The following is a 22,306-nucleotide window of genomic DNA, read 5'->3' as shown; positions in this document are numbered from 1 at the left end:
TTACCTTACTATGTATCTGTATGTGGACAAAGACAAAATTTGAAAAGCAGTATCAATAAGACAAAGAGCTGTTGCAAAGCTCCACCTCCCCTCCTTTGCAGAGGTATAACAAGAAACAACCAGAACCCCACTAGATAACCAGTCAGCCCCCTCAGCACACTCACGGCCACCTGCACGGCTTTCGAGGAGGCGCGATGGGTCCCGGCCCCGCCCCCAGAAACACCTCCGGGCGTCGGCGCCGAGTCCGGAAGTGACGCAAAACTGCGGCGCCAGCGCCCGCCGCCGCCGGAGCGAGGTGTGGGTGGCTGCAGCCTCAGCAGGCTGTCCCCGGATGATTGCAGCAGGGGGATCATGACGGGGAAGAAGTCTTCCCGGGAGAAGCGGCGCAAACGCAGCGGTCAGGAGGCGGCCGCGGCGCTGGCGGCGCCGGACCTGGTGCCTGCCCTCGCCGGCAGCGGCAGCGGGAGCGCCAGCGGCTGCGGGAACACTAGCCTCGGGGGAGGTGTCCCTGGCGGGGGGAGCGGTGGCAACGGCTGGGGCGGGAGTAGCGTGGAGCGCAGCGAGCGGCGGAAGCGCAGGAGCACCGACTCGGCTTCCAGCGTCGCGGGCTCCCTGCCGCAGGTGCGTGCGCGCCCTTCTCCCCGCTCCTCCGAGCTGCTGCGGAAGAAGGCGGGCGGCGACGAGATGTGGCGGCGGGATGGGGTGTCTGCTCTAACCTCCCTCTTAGAGCTGCGAGCCCAAGGTTCTGCCCGTGCTTGACATTCATGTCCCTAAGTCCGGGTAAACCCCACACTCCTATGTCTTGAACTTCAAGATTCTGGGTTTGCTGATCAGCTAACTCATTTGCTTTTTGGCCCTTTCTGCTGCTGTCCTCAGTCTCCCTGAAAAGTATGGGTCGGGAGCCAGCCTTGAATGCCCTTGCGAGTCACGCTTTACTTCTCTCTGCGTCTTCACCTTTTAGTCGATTGTGATTAACTCCACTTTACATGATGAGAAATTTGAGGCTCACAGAGGTTAAGGAAGTTTACCCACAGTCACAGTTTGTTAATAACTGACTACGAAAGCCGTGTTCTTTATGCTCCATCGACCTGCCAGGATACCGGCTTTTAAAAAAATAGTTTGCTTGAAACATGTTATAAACAAATGCATGAATACGTACTTAAAATTCATACAACACAGAAAGGGAAAAGCGTGGAAGTCTCTTTAAGCCCCCTCTTTGATAGTTTGATATGCAGCCTTTTCGTTATCTCTTGTCAGATATGTGTATTTAAGTTCCTGCACGTAAGCTTTATTGTGATATTCCCGCCGTTGAATTGGATAATACCACTGCATTGTTGGGATGGAGGTCTTACTACATGCGGTACCTTATTTTTTAGTGGCTGCTCGATATCCCATTGTATCTTTATTGATGAATGTTTAGGTTTCCAGTTTTCTTGCTATTACAGGGATGATACAAAAATGAACACCCTTGTACATATGTCTTGTACAGGAATTGCTGAGTCAAAGTTTATGCCTTTAAAAAAATTTGGTAAGTACCACCAAATGCTTTCCAAAAAAGGCTTTAGTGAGTTATAGTGCAAACAGTATATAAGAATACCCATCTCTTCAAATCTTGACTATATGCTTTTTTTTTTTTTTTTTTTGGTGAGGAAGATTAGCCCTGAGCTAACATCTGTTGCCAGTCCTCTTTTTGCTGAGGAAGATTGGCCCTGGGCTAAAATCCGTGCCCATCTTCCTCTACTTTATATGTAGGACGCCTGCCACAGCGAGGCTTGATAAGCAGTGCCTAGGTCGGCACCAGAGCTCCGAACCTGCAAACCCAGGGCCACCTGAAGCAGAGCACATGAACTTAACCACTATGCCACTGGGCTGGCCCCTATATCTATTTTTTAAGAATTTATCAGCTTAATGGGTGAAATTAATATTTCATTTGTTTTAATTTATATTTTCCTGATTAATAGGTTGAACATCTTTATATTTTTATTTGCCATTTGACTCCTTATGTAAGCTGGATATACCCATCATCTGCCCATTTTTCTGTTTGGTTGTTTTCAACTTTTTACTGATAAATTCTGAATCTCACTACGTAAAGTGTGAGATACCAAATTGTTGGTTCTAATGTTTTGCGTAAGGTATATTGCAAATGTTAGTATAACTTTGGCCAGGATGTACTGAAGCTTTCGATTTAGTTGTGGTCAAGACTAGTATTATTTACCTAGGCCTTTTGGATTTTGTGTGTTGTTTAGAAAGGTCTTTCCAGGGGCCGGCCCCATGGCTTAGCGGTGAAGTGCACAGGCTCTGCTACTGGCGGCCCGGGTTCAGATCCCGGGCGCGCACCGACGCACTGCTTCTCTGGCCATGCTGAGGCCGCGTCCCACATGCAGCAACTAGAAGGATGTGCAGCTATGACATACAACTATCTACTGGGGCTTTGAGAAGAAAACGGGAAAAAAAAGGAGGAGGATTGGCAATAGATGTTAGCTTAGGGCTGTTCTTCCTCAGCAAAAAGAGGAGGATTAACATGGATGTTAGCTCAGGGCTGATCTTCCTCAAAAAAGCAAGATCTTTCCTAATCCAAGATTATAAAACTATTTATTCTGTATTTTTTAACATTACGTCTTCAAATTGGGAGTTGTGGAAGCATAGAAGGCCATTTTTCTTCTGTATTTTCTTGTATCTAGCCACATTATAAATTATTAGTTTAAAACTGACTCAGAAAAATTTCTGCTAACATGAGAGTTTTGTCTCTTCGTTTTCAGCAGTATTATTATTTTTTGTTCTTTTTGCATTATCTAAGACGTTTTGTGTGATGTTGAACAGAAGCAGTGATAGTAGGCATTCTTACCCCATCCTTTTTTTAGTGGGAACATTTCTGATGTTCCACCAGTAAGTATATTTGTCATAGGTTCTGAAAGATACCTTTGATCAGGTTATGGAAATTTTCTTCAATTCCTAGTTTGCTGAGAGTTGTGGAGATTTATCAGATACTTCTATGTCATTCTGTTGAGATGATCGCATAGTTTTCTTTCTGTAATCAGATGATGTGATTTTATTGATAAATTAACTGATATTGAATTGTCCTTGCAGCCTTGGGATAGATCCTGTTTGGTTTGTTGATTTGGTTGTTGTACTCAACTGGAATTTAGTATTTTTACTTTTGTGTCTATGTTCCTAAGTTAAATCAGCCTCTGTTTTTCATTTTTGTAGAGTCTTTTTTGGTTTTGGTATCAAGATTGTGCTAACCTCATGGGTTGAGTTGGGAACCTTTGCATTGTTTTGGTGTGTTCCAGAATAGTTTATATCTTTTGCTCAAACATTTGTCAGAACTTGGCCATTGGACCATATAGCTGTCTGGGTCTGGTGGGTTTTTTAGGGGTAGTTTCTTTTTTTTTTTTTTTCTTTTTTCAAATTCTTTGATAGTTATAGATCTATTTAGTTTTTCTACCCCTTCTAGAATCAATTTTGGATATCACCATTCTTATCTTAAACAGTTCCCTTAATCTTTAGTATTCTTTATCATGATGAGGAGACCAATAATGCTGGGTATTGTAAATATTTGCATATAGAACTAAACCCTATTTATAATGAAAAGTAAGTGTATTTGTGAAGAAAAAAAGAAATTACATATTAGGCATGTAGATAACATCTCAGAATTCTGAGAATGCCATTATAGTTGTTGTGTATTGAGTTCCCTATTTATTTATTTTTTTGATAACAGCTTTATAGAGATATAATTCACATACTATATAATTCACCCATTTCGAGTATACAGTTCAGTGGTTTTGAGTATATTCAGAGTTGTGCAACCATCACTGTAGTGAATTTTAAAATATTTCATCACCCCAAAAAGAAACCCTATGTGTACCTTTTAGCTATCATTCTAATAGTCACTCGCACCCTGTTCCCTCCCTAGGCAACCACTAATCTACTTCCTATCACTATAGATTTATTGATTCCCTGTTCTGCATATTTTATATGAATAGAATCATATAATATGTGGTCTTTTGTGACTGGCTTCTTTCACTTAGCATAATGTTTTTTCAAAGTTCATCCATGTTGTAACACATATCAGTACTTCAGTCCTTTTTAGGGCTGAATAATAAATATTTCATTGTATGGCTATAACATATTTGTTTTTTCTATTTATCACTTGATGGACATTTGGATTGCTTCCACCTTTTGGCTGTTATGAATAATGCCGCTATGAACATTTATGTAAAAGTTTTTGTGCAAACGTCTGGTTACATTTCTCTTGGATATATGTCTAGGAATGGAATCGTTGGGTCCTGTGGTAACTTTTCGAGGAACTGCCAAACTTTTTTCCAAAGCAGCTGCACCATTTTAGATTCCTGCTGTCAGTGTACGAGGGTTCCAGTTTCTTGTCGCCAACACTTGAATTACCTTGTGAGAGATGAGAACAAGAGTTGACCTTCTTTACTTTTTCAGTCTCATTATCATAGTATCCTTTAAAATTGGCCTGTTTTTAAACTGCTTTTAAACAATTCCATTAGAAAACATAACAAAGAATCCTACCTGAACTGTAGTTGGGGAAGGTTTTCCTGAGGAAATGACTTATGAATTGATACCTGAATTTGTTCATCTTGAGAGTATAGTGTGGTAGGGAAATGGGGAGGAAAGACTGTTGTAGTAGAAGTCGTAGAAGAACAGTAGGTACAAAAGCCTTGCCTGTGGGAGGTGAAGGGAGAACAGGTTATATTTGAGGAATTCAAAGAAGGTGGTTGTGTTTGGAACACAAAGAATGAGCAGGAAGGGCCAGGTAGGCTCTATTACTCTGAGAGCAGTGGGAAGTCATTGGAAGGTTTTAAATAGGGAGGGTGAGTATTATGTACATTTTATAAAATCCATTCTAGTGACAGTGTACAAAACAGATTGGAGAGACCTCAGATTAGATGCAGCAGGTCCGGTTAACTGGCTATTGAGGTAATCTGGGCAAAAGATGATGGTACCTCAGACCAGGATTATGGCAGTTGGAGAGACTGGATAGATTTGGGAGCTAGGTGGTAAAATTGGGAAAAATGTCTTAAATTACTTGGCTACTTTGAATATGATTAAATTGTATAACAGTTTAAAAAAAATGATAATAGCTCCTGGTAAGCAGTAATACTTTACTGTATCATATTTGGGATTTGTAACATTTTGGCTGCTATTCCATTTCTTTATAGGAATTTAAGAAGAATGGCAATGCATACATAAAACTTTTGGGTGAATGGCCAGCTGGAGGAATATCCTAATTCTTTGGAAGTCAAAAATTATAGGAAATCATTCAATATTGAGTATATTTTCATTTGTGTGTCATCACATATTATCTTTTCACTTTATATCATCTTATCGAGTTAATTGTAGTGTGGAGAGTAAGTTCAAAGAATACTGAACACTTAAATATTCTTTCCTGTGGTTTTAGATAAATAATCTGTGCAAAGAATTTGGAAATGTTTAATGAAGAAGAATTTGTTAAATGAAGATATATGACATTATATACATATTCCATACATTTTAAGTAGCATTATTTAATGGTTCTTTATCTCTTTGAATTTTAGGAAACCAAATATCTTTTGCCAACTTTGGAAAAAGAATTATTCTTGGCAGAGCACAGTGACCTTGAAGAAGGTGGACTGGACCTGACTGTGTCATTAAAACCAGTTAGTTTCTATATATCAGACAAAAAAGAAATGCTTCAGCAGTGTTTCTGTATCATAGGAGAGAAGAAGTTACAGAAGATGCTTCCTGATGTGCTAAAGGTACTTCGTTACATAAACTATCAGACTGTACACATATATAGAAATTTATAGAAACCTTTATAGCAATGATTTTACTTAATGCAAATTATAATTGGATGTTTTCAACTAAAACAGCTACTTCAAAAAGATATAAAAAGGGGATTTTGGAAAACCATAAATGGCCACGTATATTTAAAAATTTGCCAAGAAAAAGTGGGGCAGTTTACTGTGTTTAGCTAAGGAATTTATTGACCTTCTGGAAATAATTCTATTAAATGCAGGCAGTGTTAGTATCTAAATTAGAGGTATAATGATTCTTTCTGGTGCTTTAAGAAATAATGTACTGCTGTGTAACAATACACATCAATGGTTGGTAATAGGTTATATTTCATTAAATTCACAAATGTTTTCATATATTTATTTCTGAAAATTATTCAGGGAAATACATGGTATTCTAATTTTTCATTGTGGAAATAGGGCTTGGACAAGTTAAGCCCAAGATCGTATATCTAAAATGTATAGAGCAAGGACTTGAATATTTAAACCTTCTGAGGAATTACCTCATATAACTAGGCTGTTGTTAAGAATGTAGGCCACCTGACTTACTCTCTAGTTTGTTCTTTCATAATAAACATAACTTTATATATTCCCATCAGATCTCTATAAATTATAATGTTCACATGTCAGCTGGCAGTTTTTCGGATTTCATCCCATTAAAACATTTAGGTGGCTTTTAATTTGTTTTATTGTAAGAGTTTGCTAACTGGACTGTTTTTTTATGATTGCTATTTTCTAGTTTACGTTGGCACTGTATTACATAAATGCATTTTTTAAATGTCATTTTCTTTAGAACTGTTCAATAGAAGAAATTAAAAAACTATGCCAGGAACAGTTAGAGCTCCTGTCTGAAAAAAAAATCTTGAAGATTCTTGAGGGTAAGAATACGTATTTCTACATTCTGGTAACTTACTAGTTAATACTATATTCAGCAGAAATCCTGAGGTATTCTTTTTCTTACTTGAATATTACTGTAATTTCATTGTTGAGTAATCATTTTTACTTATATTTGTACTGAGAAATACAGTTTGCATATCAGAATAGTGTTTCAAGAATAGACTTTTTGATGCATGTATAGTTTTTCCAAATCAGGCATATAGGTAAGAGCATAAGTTTGTATGCAGTAACAAAATGAAATGAAATGTGTTTACCCAAATGCTGTAAAAAATTAATTATTGATAAGGCAAAGACTTCTTTTAAAATAATTTTTTATTTTCTGCTTTATATTCTTTTTTTTTTTTTTTGCTGAGGAAGATTTTCCCTGAGCTAACATTTGTTACCAGTCCTCCTCCTTTTTGTTTTTGCTTGAGGAAGATTAGCCCTGAGCTAACATCTTGTGCCAGTCTTCCTCTGTTTTGTGTGTGGGACATTGCCACAGCATGACTGGTGAGTGGAGTAGGTCCGTGCCCAGGATCCGAACCCGTGTACCAGGGCTACTGAAGTGGAGCGTGGAACTTTAACAACTAGGCCATGGGGCTGGGCCCTGCTTAATATTCTTATTGCTTTTAGTTACCTATTGCATACTATTTCTGCTCTAGTAAGATCCAGGTGCAGAGTTAGAAGAATTTCTTGCAATTTGTCAAAATTTATATGTCTGCCTGAAGTATGACTCCTCTTTGTGATACTGTTACCTGTAGAATTTTGGATTTTCAAGCATTTTTTTTTTCTTTTGGAACTTTACAAAGATTTTAGCATTAGCATCACAAGAGAAGGAACAAAAAAATGAAGACTTTCAATTTCCAGAGAGAACGTCTTTTTTAAATGCAAAATGGTTTAATGGAATTTGTAACTCTGGTAATAGATGTATGCATATGTGTATAGTCTGTAAGTATATATACACATTCCTGTGTGTATATATATGTTTATGTAATAGATAAAGGGAAAGCAATGAGAAATACCTAATGCATTGAAAAAACTGATTTTAAATATAAGCAATTAAAAATGTCATCTTTCAACAACTATAAATTTCTTTAATCTGCATCATTTTTAAAGGTGACACTTTTTGTGTAATGATTAAATTGTTCTGACATTTTATAAGCATGCTTTCAATAGTTTATTTCATTTATAAGGTGACAATGCTGTGGACTCTGAAATGGAAGAGGAGGCAGATGATGGCTCTAAGATGGGATCTGATTTAGTCAGTCAGTAAGTTGAAAAACTTTTCATTTTCACTTCAAAATTTCTTTGTTATTCCTTTGGTGATTTCTTGCCCTAAAAAAATGTGATTGTTTTTCAGGAAGATCAGCCCTGAGCTAACATCTGTGCTAATCCTCCTCTTTTTGCTGAAGAAAACCGGCTCTGAGCTAACATCTATTGCCAATTCTCCTCCTCTTTTTTTTTTTCCCCAAAGCCACAGTAGATAGTTGTATGTCATAGTTGCACATCCTTCTAGTTGCTGTACGTGGGACGCGGCCTCAGCATGGCTGGAGAAGCGGTGCGTTGGTGCGCTGCGCGCCCGGGGTCCGAACCCGGACCGCCAGTAGTGGAGCGCACGCACTTAACCACTAAGCCACGGGGCCGGCCCTAAAATGATTTTCTTAAGCTTCTTCTCATAGGCATAGGACAGCAGCGATGCCAACTAGCAGCGGAATCACATCTCTCATTTGGAATTTGAATATACTGGTGGTGATAGCCACTATTTATTAAGTACTTACTCTGCCAGGCATTATGTTAGTAGCTTAGAACACTTGGTCTCACTGAGTTTTTCTACATACCTATTAACGTTAGGTGATAATAGCCTCATTTCACAGATGAGACAGTAAGGTGGTTCATTTTATATAGGGACATATAATTTGGTTATTGTGATGATAAAAATGCTTAAAGTTTTGGGGTGCTGACTCATGAAGAAGCAACATGCTAATTTTTTTCTAGATTGTTCTTCTCTGCCATGGCTCATCAAACTTTCATCCACTAATTCACCATCTGTTGATTTTTGACTAAGACAGTTATTTTTTTTGGTACTCTCTCTGCAAAGTTTGGCTACAGGCAACAGCACAAATGAGAAGAGATTACCAGCGGCAGTAGCAAAATAAGTAGCACATATTTAACCTGAAATTTTGAGTGTTTTTTCTTTTCTAATAGAATGCTGTTGGGTAAGTATCACTAAAAAAGAACAATTTCATTTCATAACTGTAGAGGGCATCAAATATTCTATTTGTACTGAAGCATTGAAAAACTCGTGATGATGCTTGGCTGCCTCAAAATCAGTTGATTTTTGGTCATCACATCCATCTTGCCTCGGAGTGTCATAGGGTCATTTATACTTAACCACAGAGTAGAAAATATTCACATTTCTGAAAAGTCTTACTATTGTCTTTTCTTCAAAATACTTAGCTTTAAATTGTTTATGTAATATACTAATCTAGTTTAGCTGGTTTAAGCATTTACAAGGCTTGCCACTTTTTAGTACTTTGAAATTTCTTAAATTATCTAACTTAATCATTTTGCTTCTAGATGCTATTTATAGAGAATCCTGAATTGAACTTTTGCTTAATTACCTTTGCCTTTGTTCAAATCTATTTATTTTTCCCAGTTTTTGAGGTGTTATCAAGGTTAAATGCTTAATTTTTCATACCTGAACACTAGTGCTACCTTTTCTACTGTTAGAAGCCTTTTTTTTTCTTTTTTTTTGGCTGAGGAAGATTCACTCTGAGCTAACATCTGTTGCCAGTCTTCCTCTTTTTGCTTGAGGAAGATTCGCCCTGAGCTAACATCTGTGCCAGTCTTCCTCTATTTTGTACGTTGGTCACCGCCACAGCGTGGCTGCTGACGAGTGGTGTAGGTCCGTGCCCGGGAACCGGACCCTGGGCCACTGAAGCAGAGCGCACTGAACTTAATCACTAGGCCACAGGGCCAGCCCCAGGAAGCCATTTAATGGATAGCCAATTAGATTAGAAATTTAATTCTCTTAAAAGATTACAACAAATTATACTATTTGACATCTGAACTATTCTAATGAAAAAAATGGTGAATAGAATCAAAGTGACTATTGTGAAGAACCCACTTTTATAATGTGCTTACCAGATAAGTCACATTAACTTTTTAATGCTGCAGTGAGCAGGTTCAACAATCACAAATATTACCAAAAGTTGTCATAATAGTCATTTGTGGACCTGGTAAGTGCCAGATTGTTGAGATTCTTTTGAATTACTTGAGCTTTGAGTATGGGCTTTGAAAAAAAAAACCAAGTTTCTAAGCTACCAGATGCCAAATCAATAATAATACTGAAAACCATCACTTACTGAACATTGTATGCCAGATACTGTTCTAATCCCCTTATACGCTGTCCTTCCCTCATTGGGTTTGTATAACAACCGTGTGAGGTACGTGGTATTAGCATCATCATTTTACAGGTGGAACAATAAGGCCCAAAAAGATCTGTGTGCCTGAGGTCACACAAATGAGTATGAAAGTAGGAGGCAGTGTTTGTTTTGAAGAGACTAGGCTTTTGTGCAAATGGACCTGGCTTTGAAACACTTTACCTTTCCTAACATCACTTTATTCATTTGTAAAATGGAGATAATCCTTGCTTCATAGGATTGTTGAAATTAAATGAGTATGTGACTAGTGTATTATTTTTTTTACTAGTTATTAATAATAATATTAGTTATGAATGGGGGAGATGCACTGCATTGTGAAGCAATGAAGATGGGAAAGGGAGATAATGTGGGAAGATGTTTGCTTTAGCCCAGGTTCTTGACTTTTTCCCTGTACTTCCTCTTTGGAGCAATAGTAACCTAAGTGGGCAAACTGTTGGAGCCAAGGAAGAGGTCTGAGGTTTTCAGTTACCTATAGATGTCTGGGAGAGAACGTGGGTAGGGAACCTCATTCTCTGTGGTGTACTGAGCATAGTTTGAGGCGTGGGGTAAAGGTAGTGATTTGTCTTCTCTCAAAGCCTTAAGAGGCTGCTTAAGAGGGCTTAACCGGCAGAATCCTTTGGATCCTATTACAGTGTATGATATCTTCCTGTTTGCTTTGTGCTTAGAGGAACATCAGTCCTGTTAATCTGTGTAGAGGGGAACTGAAGTGGTGGGCAGCCTCGTAGAAACCTTCTTCCTGTGCTTTAACAGAGAGTTAGATTTGTTAACATGTTTGGTGCTTGGTGCTGAAAATTCCCGTGTTTTCTATTACCTGCTGGTATTTCACCCTTTAATAGATGCCAGTAGTCTGACCTATCTGGATGCTGAGGGAACAGTCAGTTATGAGTAGGCAAGGAATGATAAAGGAATTCAGTAACTTGAGAGAGGAAAACTAGGCTGAATAAGTGTAACAGGCAGCTTCTGCGGAGCGTGGAGTTAATATAGAAAGAAAACTTCAGCAAAGTAATGAAAACTCACAAGGAAATATAATTAGAGCACAAATTTAATTTCAGGAATTAAAAAAATTCTAAATTCCTAAATTCAGTAGACAAACTGATAAAGACAGTAGTTGTGCTGGGGACTGAATCATTGTCCTGAAAAATCAAGTTGAATAAATAAATACTGAGCAATAGAGAAAGGCCACACACAAAAAATGTAAAGCCTTATGTATGACTCTTGGGACCCTGGAAGACAGTTTTAGGAGACCTATCGTGGACATACTGGAAATTCTAGAAAGAGAAACAAATAGCTAGAAAAGTAGTAAGAAATGATAGAATTAAATTTTTTGACTTAAAGACTTGTCTTAAGACCATCAGGGCAAGAATAATAAAAAAAGACCTTGTTATGGGCTGAATTGTGCCCCTCCAGAATTCATATGTGGAAGCCCTAACGCCTAGCACCTCAGAATGTAACCTTATTTGGAGATAAAATCTTTAAAGTAGTGATTAAGTTAATCCAACCTGCCTGATGTCCTTATAAGAAGAAGAAATTTGGACACACTTAGTGACACCAGGGATGGGCACACTTATAAAAGACCGTGGAGGACACAGAGAGAAAGCAGCCATCTGGAAGCCAAGGAGAGAGGCCTCAGAAGAAACCAAACCTGCAGATGCCTTGATCTTCGACTTCCATCCTCCAGAACTGTGAGAAACACGTTTCTGTTGTTTAAGCCAGCTAGTTTGTGGTGTTTTGTTATGGCAGCCTGAGCAGACTAATACAAACCTATATGTGTATAAATTTCCTGGTGAAATTTTTCCCCCAAACTTTTTATTTTGGAAGACTTCAAACTTACAAAAAAGTTGAAAGTGATAGAATGAACATCGGTATAGCCCCAGCTAGATTCAGCAACATTAACGTTTTGCCATTTAGCTCTCTCTCTCTCATATTTATCCTTTTTCCCCCAGAGCCGTTTGTGTTAGTTTGCCAGGGCTGCCATAGCAAAGAACCGCAGACAGGGGGCTTAACAACAGAAATTTATTTCTCACAGCTCTGGAGGCTGGAAGTCCAAGGTCAGGGTGTCAGAGGGTTGGTGTCCCCGGAAGCCTCTCTCTTTGGCTTCCAGATGGCCACCCTCTTGCTGGTCTTCACATGGTTGTTCTGTGTGTGTGAACCCCTGGTGTCTTTCCCTGTGTCCTAATCTTCTCATTTTATAAGGACACCAGTCAGATTGGATTAGGGCCCACCAGAATGGCCTCGTTTTAGCTTACTTACCTGGTTGAAGGCTCTACCTCCAAAATACTCACATTCTGAGGTACTGGTTAGGGCTTCAACATAGGAATTTTGATAGGAGGGAAGACACAGTTCAGTCCATAAACCATGTAAAAAATAAGTCACAGATGTCATAACATTTCATGCTTAGACAATTCAGTATGTACTTCCTAAAAATAAGGACAGTCTCCTGCACAGCCACAATACTGTCATCACTCTTAAGAAAATAAACAGTAATTCAAATCATGTCATCTAATATATTACCCATATAAAATGTCCCCAATTACTAAAATAATCTTTTATAGTATATTTATTTAAAGTAATTAACTGATTGATCTGATCCAGGATCCAGTTAGAGTTCATGTGTTCCATTTGATTGTTAGCATCACAAAGTTGAGTTTAAAGGGAAGATTTAGATGTGCGAGATAAAAGCTTAATGACTAGCCAAGGAACTTACTTCATATCTTAAAGGAATTAGAAAAATAATAAACCAAAAGAAATTTGGAAAAATGAAACGACAGAGGTAAACATTAAAAGTAAAGAAACATAAAAAAAAAAAGGATAAATAAATCCATAAACTTGGTCTTTGTAAAGACCAGAACATAGATAAACTCCTATTGGGTCTGCTTAAGGAAATAAGTGGAGAGCAATTATAATTGAGATTAGGAAGGAAGGAGAGATAATCATAGGTTTGTGTAAGTTTAAAAGAATAATGAGAATCCACATACAGCATTGTATTAAACAAATTTGAAACTAGCAAATGGTTTTCTAACAAAATACAAATTAACCAAACTGACTCCCCCCAAAAGTGGAAAACTTGAAGAGATTACCAAAGGAGAAGTTAGAAAGGTGAGTAAAGATCTGTTGAAAAAGCTCCAAGGCAAGGGGATTCACAACTTTATTAGTACTTACATGAGTCAAAACATGTACTTGGTTTATAGCTAATAAAACATTCAATAAATGCCATCTGTTATTATTTTCAAACAGATTGCACCTGTGTTATTTAAAGTAGTCCAGGCCCTAGGAAAAGAAGAAAAGGCCTTCAATTTCCTTTATGATATCTGCATAGCTTTAGTACCCAAAAATCTCATAAATATTGCCAAAGAAGTGTTTAGGGGATTATAGGCCATCTCACTTGTGAATATAGATGTAAAAATTTTAAGTACAATATTAGCATATAGAATCCAGCAGTGTATCAAGTGAGCAACTACACTACTGACCAAGTAGGATATATTCCAGGATTTTACAGGAAATTTAATTAGAAAGTCTGTTAGCATAATTCATATCAGTGAATTAAAGGAGAAAAATTACATGGTCAGATAAGTAGATGCTAAAAAGGCCTTTGATAATATTCAGCAGTCATTTCTAATAGAAGCTGTAGGTAAAAAAGATATAGTAGAAAACTACTCAGATATGATACAGACCATCAGACCAAACGTAACTACCCACTTGGTGAATTAAAATGAGGAACTAGACAGGAAGCCTGTTAGGACCATTAATTTGCAGCATTTTCTCGGAGATTCTAGCAAATGCACTCACACCAAAAAAAAGGTGGTGGGAGAGGAGTAATTAACTGATATGATAAACTTTGGAAAAGAAGTAATAAAGTATCTCTTTCCAATTTATAAGATTATAAACCTAGAACACCTGAGAGATTCTACTTTTTTTTATTAAAAAAGACTAGACTTTGGTAATATGGGCTATATATAAGACGAGCATTAAAAAATCAACTTTTCTCTCTTCCAGCAGAAACATTTATAAAGGGAATGTATTAGAATTTTCCAGAGAAACAGAACCAATAGGATATATATAGATATATAAAAGAGGGGATTTATTTTAGGAATTGCTGTATGTGGTTATGGTTGCCAAGAAGTCCCACAATCTGCTGTCTGTAAGCTAGAGAACCCAGGAAACCGGTGGTGTAATTCAGTCTCAGTTGGAAGGCCGGAGGTTGGGGGGTTGATCCTGTAAGTTTCAATCTACCAAAAGCCCGAGAGCCAGGAGTACCCATGTCTGAGGGCAAGAGACGATGGATCTCAGCTCAGACAGAGAGAGCCAATTGGCCCTTCCTCTGCCTTTTCTAGTCCAGCCGTCAAGGGACTGAGTGATGCCCACCCACATTGGGAAGGGCCATCTGCTTTAACTCAGTTCACCAATTTAAATGCTAATCTCTTCTGGAAACATCCTCACAGACACACCCAGAAATGATGTTGTTGTTTTTTCCCCCAGTTTTATTGAGAAATAATTGACATACCTCACTGTGTAAGTTTAAGGTGTGCAACATGATGGTTTGATTTACCAGAAATAATGTTTTACCAGCTATCAGCCATTCCTTAACCCAATCAAGTTGACACATAAAATTAACATCACATGGAATTAGAAAAAAAATTCTATTCATAATAGCTACAAAAACTGTGACATGCTTTTAAAGATTTTATTTATTTATTTTTCCCCCAAAGCCCCAGTAGATAGTTGTATGTCATAGCTGCACATCCTTCCAGTTGCTGTATGTGGGACACGGCCTCAGCATGGCCGGAGAAGCGGTGCGTCAGTACGCCCCCAGGATCCGAACCCGGGCTGCCAGCAGCGGAGCGCACGCACTTAACCGCTAAGCCACGGGGCCGGCCCTATGACATGCTTTTAAATGCATTTAACAGGAAACTTATGGAGAAAATCATAAAACCTTACCAAAAGACAAAAAATTATGATTTGGAAAAAATAGAGTACTTGGGTAATCTATAGCGGCAGAGAGGGCAGGAGGAATTCTCAAACAAGACTGAAAACCCAGACACCATAAAATAAAAAAAAAAATACCTTTGTGTGAAAATTTTTTTAAAAAGTTTGAATGTTAAAATATGTCATAAAGTCCGTAACCAAACAAAAGATCTGGAAGAAGTGCTTGCAAGCAAGATTTAACAATTCTAATATTAGTCAAGGTTGAATTCACAGCAAAAAGATTTATATGAGACTATTAAGGGCAGTTTATAAGAGTAAAATGTGAAATCTCCCAAGATGATCTAAAGTTAGGAATATATGCCTCAGATATGCTTTATGTATATATACACATATATATATACAGTAGTCCCCCCTAATTCTGCAGTTTCGCTTTCCCAGCTTTCAGTTACCTGTGGACAGCCGAGGTCTGAAAATATTAAATGGAAAACTCTAGAAATAGACAATTTATAAGTTTTAAATTGCACACCATTCTGGATAGTGTGATGAAATCTCAAGCCATGCCACTCTGTCCTGCCTGGGAGGTCAGTCATCCCTTTGTCCAGTGTATCCATGCTGTAGATGCTGCCAGCCCATTGGTCACTTAGTAGCCACCTCGGTTATTAGGTCGGCTGTCGAGGTATCAGAGTGCTTGTGTTCAGGTAACCCTTATTTTAGTTAATAATGCCCCAAAGCACAAGAGTAGTGATGCTGGCAAATCAGAAATGCCAAAGAGAAGTTATTGTTAATCTCTTACTGTGCCTCATTTATAAATTAAACTTTATCATAGGTATGTACATATAGGGAAAAAACATAAGATATACAGAGTTTGGTACTATCTGTGGTTTCAGGCATCCACTAGGGGTCTTGGAACATATACCCGGAGGATAAGGGGGGACTGCTGTATATACATTTCCTCTGTATAGCTTTCATAAAGCAAAAACTACAGGAATGTGGTGGTGTGAAATAGGAACTACAGGAGTAGTAGGAACTTGATTTCATCTCTCATCTGTCTCATGATAGATCAACTGGATGAAAAATAAGCAGGGATACTGAAGACTTAAATAAATTGATTGATATAAACCATACTCTGAAAACAGAGAACGTAATTCCTGTGGAATAGATAAGAAGTTTGGTCATAAAACATCAATCAAGTCCTCAAAGAAAAAGCTTAGGAATCATCCTGATTTTAGAGGAGTAAACTAAAATGAACAGGGGCTGGCCTGGTGGCGTGGTGGTTAAGTTTGGTGCATGCTGCTTCGGCGGCCCAGGTTTGCAGGTTTGGATCCTGGGCGCAGACCTATACCACTCATCAAGCCATGCTGTGGTGGCGACCCACATACAAAATAGAGGACGATTGGCACACATGTTAGCTCTGGGCCACTCTTCCTCAAGCAAAAGGAGGAAGATGGGCAACAGGTATTAGCTCAGGGCCGATCTTCCTCACCAAAAAAACCCCAAAAAACAAAGTAAAATGAACAAAAGGAGATTGGGGAACTTCACTACCTACAAATTTTAAAACTCAATAGCTTTTAGGTTAAAGAGGAATTATAAACTATCTGAAAACTAACAATAAAACACTAACCAGTTTTATGGGATACAGCTAAAGTGGTCCTCAGAGAAACATTTTTGCCTTAAATATATCTTACTAATCCACAAATAATTAAAATAGATGAACTAAGTATCTAATTCAAGAAGTTAGAAAAAAAGAATAATAAACTTTAAAAAATATTGGCATACTTAATTGTGAAGGGCTGAATGCTTTCTAAGATAGGAACAAACAAGAATATTTACTCTCACCACTCCTATTTAACAATACACAGAAAGTCCTAACAGGTCAATAAAGCAAGAAAAAGAAATAAAAGACATATAGATTAGAAAGGAAATAATAAAACTGTCCCTGTTTGCAGAAGACAAATAACCAAATACCACAGACTGGGTAGCTTATAAACAACAGGAATTTATTTCTTAGTTCTGGAGATAGGGGAAGTCTGAGATCAGGGTACCAGCATGGTCAAGTGAGGGCTCTCTTCTAGGTTGCAGACTTCTTATATCCTCACGTGGTGGAAGGAGCTCTCAGATCTGTGGGATCTCTTTTTAGAGCACAATCCCACTCGTGAGGGCTCCAGCCTCATAACCTAATCATTTCCCAAAAGGCCCACCTACTAATACCATCACCTTTGAGGGTCAGGATTTCAATATGTGAACTTTGTTGGGGGACAGAAACATCCAGACCATAGCGTATAATCATATATGTAAAAAATCTCAAGAATCTACAAAAAAACTCTTAGAACACATATATGGTAGACCGAATAATGACCTCTCCCCAGGGATGTCCATGTGCTCATTTCCAGAACCTATGAATACGTTAACTTACAAGGCGGAAGGGACTTTGCTGGTGTGATTAAGTTAAGCATCTTGAGACGGGAGGATTATCCTGGATTATCCATTTGGCACCAGTGTAATCACAAGGATCCTTAGAAAAGGGAAGTAAGAAGGTCAAAGGCAGCAGAAAGAGTTGGGATGGTGGAAGCAGAGGTTGGAGTGGTGTGCTTTGAAGGAGAAAGGAACCACAAGCTAAGGAATCAGGTGGCCTCTTAGAAGCTGGTAAAGACAAGGACATGGATTCTCCCTTGAAGCTTCCGGAAGGACAGCACTGCCTACACCTTGATTCTAATGCTCTAAGACTTATTTCAGACTTCTGACCTCCAGAACTGTAAGAGAATAAATTCGTGTTTTAAGCCACTAAATTTGTGGTAATTTGTTATAGTGGCAATAGAAAACTACTGCGAGGTACTTGATTACAGTTTAGACATAATCCAGAGTTACAGATGGGTTAGAGCCACAGAGATGTTTTGTTTAAACATTTAAAAAATTTTCAAATGGTTTCCAACATTTAAAAACCAAGTGATATCACACCAAAATCTGGATTTCTGAGTTGCTTGAAAAATCAGATCAAGTAACTCTTCCTGGGAGGGCAAAGAATTAGTTGGAGCTGAGAGTAGCTACTGTCTTTTTGTATGGCATGTATATTTCAGCATGCTACATAGTACTTCATTTGCTGGAATGCTCAAAGTATCAATAAAATGAGACTCTGAAGGGATAATACATAAAGGCCAAAGGTTGTTCTCGGGACCAATTATATCACTTTGTCAGTGTTTTATCAACTGAGACATAATACTGTTACCTTTTTATCCCAATTTCGATAAAAATAGTTTCAAATAGGTCTAGATAAAGCAATCTGTGTTATTAAAAATACATGAAAATTTTGATATTTTCTTTTAATGGGCAATCTATGCTCTTGTATTATCGTTTTTATCAGAAAGGACATAACATTAATACAATTGTCTAATAAGCTGTAAAGTGACAACTCTCAATATGAGGTATATGAATACTTGTGTATCTGTATATGGTATTTAATATGCCTTGTGTACATTAATTTTCTTATAAACTATTACAGATTTTAAGATACAGAAGTACACAAATGTTTATGCACAAGTAAAAAAATTCCAAAATTATCTTTACAGTTTTACATTATCTCCTCACATTGCCAGCTTTATATGTTCAAGTTATATTTATCTTCTAAAGTGAGCTCTCACATGCGTGTCTGGCTTCCCAAACTCTTGATCTCTATTCCTATTTAAAAGATTATTTGCTTACTTTTATTTTACCTGGCAGTAGTTCTCTTTTACTGCCAAAAACAAGAAAACAGTAGTTATAAGAAATGTTTACGCTACTTTGAAATTGAGTGTTAGAACATTTTTTATAGGAATGAGATTTAGGATCTATGAAGATATAACACCCCTAGTTTCTAAATACCTTCATTTTAAAAAGGGTGAGTGATGAGATTGTCGCTTTAGTTCACCTTAGGTAAGCAAACGAGCAAATTTATATTGTTGTGGATAGTTTAAAAACTTCAGCATCTATAATTTTGCAGTGTTTTACAACTGGTATTGTGACAAAATTTGCAAATGTTACAGATTACAGCAATTGCTTAACAATAACAACAATTTTAAATAAATAAGGTAATATGGAAGCCTAGAAATAGAGTGCTGTCTACATTTGGAGATGTGCTGGAAAAGAAGCTTTATTGTACCTAAAATAGCACTAAAAATGAGAACACGTATTAACTTGCCTTCAATGGAGGTGACTATGCTCTAAAGAATATGTTCATAATGAAATTTAAATCTTGAATAGTGCAATAAAATAATAGAATTGAGGTTTTATATATAAAGAATAAACATACAAACACTGTAGGGAAATCTTAGCAATATTTTAGAATTGCTCTAATAAATATCTTTATGAATTTTAAATTAATGTGCTTTTAGTGAGTGATATTGAGGGAGATGTCAGTGGAAATGAAGCTGTGTTTCCCTACAGATAATAAGCAATGTTGAGATAATATCACAGTTCTAGAAGATAAAGAAATTAAAAAAAAACAGGTTCTCAAAATAAGGTGTACTGGAAAGTAGGTTCTATACGAGTGTTCTAGAGCTATTGTTCGTAGTCACTCCTACTTTCTTAGCAGAGGATGGGCATGTTCTAAATTAGTGATTATTTAATTCCAATTTTGGATGATTAACTTTTGAAAAAAGATATTTCTAAATAGGCTTTAGAGATTTTAGGTAGCACATAAATTGAACTATTTTATATTCAGTGGAATTTTTAAATATCAAATTCACAAGGAATTGTTTTGTAAAGTGAATAATTCTTTAGTAGGAATTAATTTTAAATTTCCATTTAATTATCTGTTTTATAAATCTGAAATGTGAGCACTTGTATTTAAAATGGAATACATGGGTATTCTTAAAATATAAATGGTTGAAAGAGCAAGTTGGTGTCATCTAGTACTAGTTACTACTTATAGCGTACTGGTTACTAGTTAACAGTATACTAGATTGTACATTGTAATAATTATATTTCTTAAATAGTCTGCAAGTTATTCTATCCTTCAAAACAGGAGTAACTTGGGGCCAGCCCTGTGGCATAGTGGTTAAGTCCGGTGCACTCTACTTCGGCAGCCCTGGTTCACATCCTCCGATATTATTTTAAACCCCCTCCTCCCAGTGTCTCCCAATTGATAACTTTGAAGCCACATCTTGACCCAGTTACTTTTAAATGTTAAGCAGATAGGCATGTCTCTGGAACATTCCTTAGAATGGTGGCAGTGAGCTGGTCAGAGGTCTGAGATGGGATCTTCATTTGAACTGCAACTATGTTTCCCCGTAGGTAACTTTGAGAGACTTGGGAAGCATTGTTTTCTGGTTTTGTAACTGTCTCTACACAGAAAGATTTTGTATTCTTTGTATTACAGAAACCTAATTTTTAATCCGTATCATCATTTTTCCCTCAGCCAGTTGATTGCCTCATCCTGCTGCTCAAGCACTGGGTTAGATGTTAGCAGGTATTTTTCTTGTTTTCCTGCTATTCCCTCATTGCTTTTTTTAAAATTTAAGTTTTTATTAATCACTTAACTGATTAATTGTATTAATTGCCCTTTCCATTTCATTTGAAAAATAAATTCACTGATGTTCCCAGTATGCTGAACTGGTTGTTAATGACTATTCTCTAACATGCGTGTGTACTTCCCCTGCCATTTGAACTGTTTGCTTACCGAGTCACACGTTTGTTTCCAATTCAGTTATTGTCATTGCATAATTTAGTTAAATATATAAACAGATGAAGTAACAATATAAAAAGGGTAGTTGATTCGGCTGAATACTTTGGACAAACTCAAAGTGGAGTTGCTAAAAAGTTGTCGCTTAGCTGTAGGATAACAACAATAAAAATTTGGGAGACAATTGCATGAATATAAAGGGTTATTTTGTTTTAGTTTTTTTTGTGAGGGAGATCAGCCCTGAGCTAACATCCATGCCAATCCTCCTCTTTTTGCTGAGGAAGACTGGCCCTGGGCTAACATCTGTGCCCATCTTCCTCCACTTTATGTGGGACACTGCCACAGCGTGGCCTGACAAGCGGTGCATCAGTGCACGCCGGGAATCCGAATCCGGACCACCAGCAGCAGAGCGCGCGTACTTAACCGCTACACCATGGAGCCGGCCCAAAGGGTTATTTTTTACACCATGGAGCCGGCCCAAAGGGTTATTTTTTTGCACTCAGATTTTTGCATTTTCAACAAACCAAAAGTAGAAATGGTTTATGTGAGTAGAATGGGACTGAACTCTTTCTGTGGTTTCCTATTAAAGGTAAAGCTGTGGCCTCATATCCAAAGCTTGCTGAATGAAGGTACATTTCTATTTTATGTTAACCTGAAATGCTGAAATTATATATGTAACTTTTTAAAGTGTTTCCCTGTGTTAATAAAATTTTTTTTTCAGGTAAGTGATATTACCTGTTTGAGTTAGGTAAAGGGGATTTCACTATATTAGGTTTTTTTTTTTTTATTATGAAAAGTGTCAAGTGTATGGAAAAGTTGAGAGAATAGTATAATGAAACCCCTGTATGCTTATTGCCTAGATCTAACAATTACTACAATTTTCAATATTTGCTTCATCTGTTTCCTTGAAGTATTATAAAGTGAATTACAGATATCTTGATTCTAAATATTTATATTTGAATTTTCAGAAAATAAGGACATTTTCCCACATAGCCATGTATCTAGTGTCTGTTATTTAACAGTTTATTTATTTGAATGGTAATGCATGCACATAGTACAAAATTTTAAAAAGTATTAGTGAAAATAAGTCTCTTTTACTTGTTCCCCATCTCCCTTCCTTTAGGCAACCACAGTAAACCAATTTCTTGTGTATCCTCTCAGAGATATTCCATACATTTACAAATATATGTGTGTGTATATTTTTTCTTTTCATGCAAATGTTAGCCTGTGCAAACAGTTCTATATCTTTTTCCATTTAATTTTTTCCGTATAATAGTATGTCTTGGATTTTGTTCTACCTAGTACATCTAAGGCTTCCTATAGATACCTGTATACTATTCCATTGTTGGATGTAGCAAAACATAAAGTGTGTTGATGGACATTTAAGTTGTTTACTATCTTTTATTACTAAAAATAATATGAATATCTCTCTATTTAAGATCCTGTTCTTCTGTGATTGTAGGTAGCATAAATACCTAGAAGTTAATTGTTGGGTCAGATGTTTGGGCATTTGAAATTTTAATAGATATTGCCATAATTGACTTACACAGTTGGAACCAATTTATACCCCCAAAGTGTTATCTAACATTTTGATCCTTGCTGATCTGATAGGTAGC

The 22,306-nt window shown here is 37.2% G+C and overlaps 1 protein-coding gene across 1 annotated transcript in view; it reads left to right on the top strand.

Annotated features, from left to right (window-relative positions):
- The first annotated feature begins 286 nt into the window (after positions 1 to 286).
- CAAP1 (caspase activity and apoptosis inhibitor 1) overlaps positions 287 to 22,306 on the top strand; it is a 49,510-nt gene continuing 27,490 nt past the window's right edge. The window contains exons 1-4 of the mRNA XM_004428390.3: positions 287 to 621; positions 5,559 to 5,759; positions 6,589 to 6,673; positions 7,865 to 7,940. Coding sequence (XP_004428447.1) covers positions 352 to 621; positions 5,559 to 5,759; positions 6,589 to 6,673; positions 7,865 to 7,940 — 632 coding nt within the window. The 5' untranslated portion in view covers positions 287 to 351. The remainder of the gene's footprint in view (positions 622 to 5,558; positions 5,760 to 6,588; positions 6,674 to 7,864; positions 7,941 to 22,306) is intronic.

This window comes from Ceratotherium simum, chromosome 20 (genome assembly GCF_057802395.1).
Source record: "Ceratotherium simum simum isolate JZ-2026a chromosome 20, ASM5780239v1, whole genome shotgun sequence".
NCBI lineage: Eukaryota > Metazoa > Chordata > Mammalia > Perissodactyla > Rhinocerotidae > Ceratotherium > Ceratotherium simum.
The sequence above is the reverse complement of the archived record's forward strand: the minus strand, read 5'-3'. Positions and strand labels throughout refer to the sequence as shown.